Below are 5,000 nucleotides of genomic sequence, written 5' to 3'. Positions count from 1 at the left end.
ATTGCATACAGTATATTTAACTCTATTCTATGTTGTGCTTTTGCCTGGACCTTGACAGGGTGTCTTTAGGTGTGTTTTTTTCTGACATTTCTGATGTTTAGGTTTTGATGTTTTTGCTTTCTCAGACATTTTATCTGTATCTTTCTCCTCATGCTGCAGTTTTGGTGATTTTTTTATTTTCTTTTGTTGTGTCGTTGGTTTTAGTTCATTGTCTTGTGGTAATGGTTTTTTTGTAGGAAATACAATGGGTGAGTACTCCACTCGCTCCTCTGTGCTCCTCACTTTCTCTCCAGGTCGGTTTGGAAAGTCCAGAACACAATACTCAACACAGGTGACATTAGGAACAGGAATCTCCTGTGACACACACACACACACACACACACACACATATATATATATATGTATGTATATATGTATGTATCTTTAGGCAAAGTAAATGTGTGCTGTACAGTAATAACATTGGGATGATGAGTATGATGCATGACTGATCTTCAGTTTCTTACCTGTGGTGCAGATGTGGAGTTCACAGCAGGAGTTTTGTCTGTAAATAAATTTCACATTTTAACACTCTACATTCTCATTCACACATTTACAGAATTTGGCTGTTATTTCTGCAAAGCAAAATGCTGTCTCATACACACCGTCTACGCTTCCTGTGAGTGTGAATGCAACCACACAACCGCAACTGTGTTGCCATGGTAACAAGTTTCAGTAAGCCCTGTATACGGTGTGCTTCCATCATTTATTTATCTTTTCTGTTATTTCTGTTATAACACATTCTACAGCGCATACTGTAACACGGTCTACACTATTTTCCATAAAACATTCCACACTACGTACTATCACACACTCTTAATTATATTCTGTAACACATTCAACACTATATTATGTAACATGCTCCACAATATTTAACATAACATATTCTACACTATGTTCTATAACACACTCTATTTTATATCCTATAACACATTCTCCACTATGTTGTACAACACGCTGTACACTAGATTGCGTGACACACTCGATGCTATGTTCACTATTTGCTACGCTCAATGCTATGTTCTATAGACTATGTGCCCTGTACGTTATATTCCATAACACGATACACAATATATACCACAACACATTCTACACTATGTTCTATAATACACACGTACTGTACTGTATTCCATAACAAGCTCCACACTATATTTTGTAACACATTCTACACTGTTGTATATTACATTTCATGCTATTTCTGTAACCTGCTCTACTCTATATTTCATAACACGTTCTACACTTTTCTCCAGAACACACACTAAAATATAATTTGTAACACACTCTACACACTTATCTACTGTACATGCTACTATGTATAACATATAGGAAAAACAACATATGAGTGTGATGGCCAAACCTTCGGCCATACAGTATACAGTCTCTGTTTTGGAATGTTAAATCCAATTATTATTGCTTCTGCTTTGGGTTTCATTTGTGAATTTATTGTTAAAAAAGAATAAATCAATACGAAGACTTAGAGCTGATCATTTTTAAGCTGAGACGACAGGGAAAATCAATCAAAGCCATTGCTTAAATGTTGAGCCAAAATATAGAGAAGTGTCAGATCCAGATTGGAATAGGCAGATCCAAAATGAAATATAGAGATAAGCCACAAATATTCTGGAACCAAGATTAACCTCTACCAAAGTGATGAAAAAGCCAAAGCATAGAGAAAGAAATGATCTGTAAACATACCAAATCATCCAGGCTTATTGGAAAGTTATAGAGGAGTCATGGTGCAGTCATGGCTTGGGCTGGCATGGCTGCTACTGGATTGGCTTAACTATTCTTTATTAATGATGTAACACCAAAATGTATTCAAAAGTTTACAGAAAAGTTCTGTCTGCCAATTTAAAAAGAAATGCATTCAATCTGACTGAGCGAAACTTCATAATGCAGCAAGAAAATAACCCAAAGCACAATGCCATCACAACAATGGGGAAAGAAGTGGAAGATTTTAAAACATTTAGATGTAAATATCCAGAAATTGAATGTGAAATTGTGATCTGTTGTCAGAAGATTGAATGCCATGATGTTGTAATACTTTTGGAGGGCACTGTATGTTTTGTAACATTTTACAATGTATTCTATAACATACTCTATTCCGAAAACTGGCCTCCAATCAAGGGTGCATGTCCACGTTTGTGTTGCTTAATCTCAGTGCACCCTTTATTACCACAGATCAATTTTCTTTTAGAGAGACTAAAGTTACACACAGCTATGTTTCAACAAACTTGCCACAAAGACCATTTTAGTTCCAGATGGTAACACAACAAATGTGGAAAAAGTAGTGAATGCTTATTCATGGCACTGCAGTTCTGTACCTGTTTTCTTCCTGTAGTTCCAGTAAAAGAAGCAGAGCAAAACGATTACCAACATCATGACTGTAAACAGCATTGGAACAACCATCAACAGGGTGGACTTTTTTTCTGATTGTTCCTGCTGGAAGGATGTGATATTGAATGAGGAAGCTGTAATAGGAAATAAACATTATCAGCACCATATTCAGCTTCACAGATCTGTCCGTCTGTCTGTCTGTCTATCTCATACACACACAAACACACACATACACACACACACACACACACACACACACACACACACACACACACACACACACACACACACACACACACTCACACACTCACACACACTCACACACACACACACACACACACACACACACACACACACACACACACACACACACACACACACACACATATATACATACACACACATATACAGTATATGTACATAGTGACTTATGGAGTCGAGGAATATGTACAAAACATTGTAAAGTAAATTGAATGCAGCTTCCTCCTACCTAATTTAGACAGACATACTTGACAGACATACTACTATGACCACAGTTGTAACATAGTACTTATTGATGGACTCTCAGTTACATTATTTGTAAAAATGAAAGACTTTGGTGTAAGAATTGATTCCAGTTTCTCATTTAAAGCCTATATAATATATTTTACTAGAATAGCCTTCTTAGGTTAGGAATATTGCTAAGATAAGCAGATAACATATAATGTCACTACAAGTCCAGAATGCAGTAGTCAGATCTGGGGCTTCCTGCAGGCTTCTGCCTGTGTACAAGTACTCTGTGTGTGTATACCTGTGGTGTATGTTGTGTACTCAGCAGGGTGTACAGTCAAGTTCACTCTGTTGCTTTCTACAGGTTCGTAGGTCGGCTTGAACACAGCAAGGTAATACACTCCATTGTGTATTAGATGTGTGAAGATCAGACAGATGTGTTTTTGGGACACGTTTCTGATGCAGATCGTAGACAGTGTGTGATTTAAACATGAAAAGCAGGATCTGTTGGATAGGATGAACGTGTGAATCTTTGTGCCATCTTGGTACAAGTTCACCTGCTCGATGGTTTGAACTGTGCTCTTTAGCGTGAATTTTACTGTGTGATTCCTTCCTGCCATTCCATTCACATGGAGAACATCATTACAGCCCACTGACACACACACAGAGAGAGAGAGAGAGAGAGAGAGAGAGAGAGAGAGAGAGAGAGAGAGAGAGAGAGAGATATTTTAATATATTTACATTTATTTTACAAGATCCATAAAATGCCCTGCTAAACAGTCTACTAGACTGTTTTTTCTGCTAGAAAACAAAATTGTTTTAGTAAAGAAATAATGATTTGTTAAAGCACAAGAGATACAGTATTTTTGTAGAGAATATTTCTCTGTTACGCTAACTTCAGATTAGCAAATTGAGCAAGCTATCCCTGTGTGTAAACTCTCACTCCTGTGACTATACTCACACTCGTTATAATCGAGTTATAACTCACAATAATCACTAAAAACCTCTAACTATGAGAACGCATTATAATCACACAAAACAGTACTTCCTTATACTGTACTCACACACACTCCAAATAGACATTTGGTAACATCACACTTTCATTATTGTTATACACTTTCTATAATTACACCTAGACAAAAATCATAAAAACACTCACTAAAATCACAAATTTATTATTATCACATACACGCAAATCTCTCACGTGTGACTTTGACCAGCAGTAGGCTGTACAGTTCCTGATTTTGGTGTCACATAAATCGCACATAAAGATTTTCAGAAGAAATTTGTGAGCTGTGATACTTGTCTAAAATCCACAAGTTGGAGAATGTAAAACTTATAGGACTGCTACTCATGTGGTAATATGGTGATGGAAAAATGTAAATTAGTCATGTGAAAGAAGAGCAGATATAAATTGTGGCTGAAGAGAGAGAGAGAGTGTGTGTCTCTTTGACATATCAGAGTTGTGTTATACCGGGAGATTATTTGTGTTTAGCATGCTAATTGATTAACACTGTTATTCCATGACACTGTGTTTTCTTCTTGCTTTTTAGTGCGGCCTGAAGAGTTTATCGTTTAAAATCAATCTAATTACACACATTATAATCACACGAGCTATAATCACAAACTCACTATATTCATACACTCATTATAATCACACATACTATAATCACGCACTTGCTATAATGACAAACTAAATATAATTACACACTATTACCACATAAACACACATAGTATAATTACAAATACTGTAATCACTCACTGGCCATAATCACTGGCCACTTTCTATAATTTCACACTAGCTAAATTCATATATTCTATGGTCTAACAGTAATTAAAATCATGCACTGACACTATTTTACGTGTGTTACATATACAGCATACCATTATGTGTAAAGTGAAGTTGCAGCGTGAGTAAAAAGATAAATGTTGTGTTAGTGACGATACATCATACTGTCATGCTTCCACAGATCACATGTGACAAAATGATAGTTAAGCATGACACACACGCACTATACAGCTAGATAATTTTCAAACTCACAGTCAAAAGGCTGATTTTACAGACTGTTGCTGTGTTTTATAAATTCACGCACAAAGCTGAATAGGTGATAAACAGTGAATTGCAGAAATAGATAAAG

General features: G+C 36.2%; 1 protein-coding gene across 1 annotated transcript in view; it reads right to left on the bottom strand.

Annotated features, from left to right (window-relative positions):
* Window positions 1-5,000, bottom strand: part of LOC113652448 — a 6,911-nt gene that overhangs the window by 1,671 nt on the left and 240 nt on the right. Inside the window, exons 2-5 of the mRNA XM_027161520.2 lie at window positions 3,164-3,514; window positions 2,361-2,507; window positions 504-541; window positions 1-354 (exon numbers count right to left, since the gene is read on the bottom strand). The exon at window positions 1-354 is cut by the window's left edge and continues 1,671 nt beyond it. Coding sequence (XP_027017321.1) covers window positions 28-354; window positions 504-541; window positions 2,361-2,507; window positions 3,164-3,514 — 863 coding nt within the window. The 3' untranslated portion in view covers window positions 1-27. The remainder of the gene's footprint in view (window positions 355-503; window positions 542-2,360; window positions 2,508-3,163; window positions 3,515-5,000) is intronic.

Source organism: Tachysurus fulvidraco, chromosome 2 (genome assembly GCF_022655615.1).
Source record: "Tachysurus fulvidraco isolate hzauxx_2018 chromosome 2, HZAU_PFXX_2.0, whole genome shotgun sequence".
NCBI lineage: Eukaryota > Metazoa > Chordata > Actinopteri > Siluriformes > Bagridae > Tachysurus > Tachysurus fulvidraco.
Note: the sequence above shows the minus strand (reverse complement) of the source record. Positions and strands in the feature narration are given on the sequence as shown.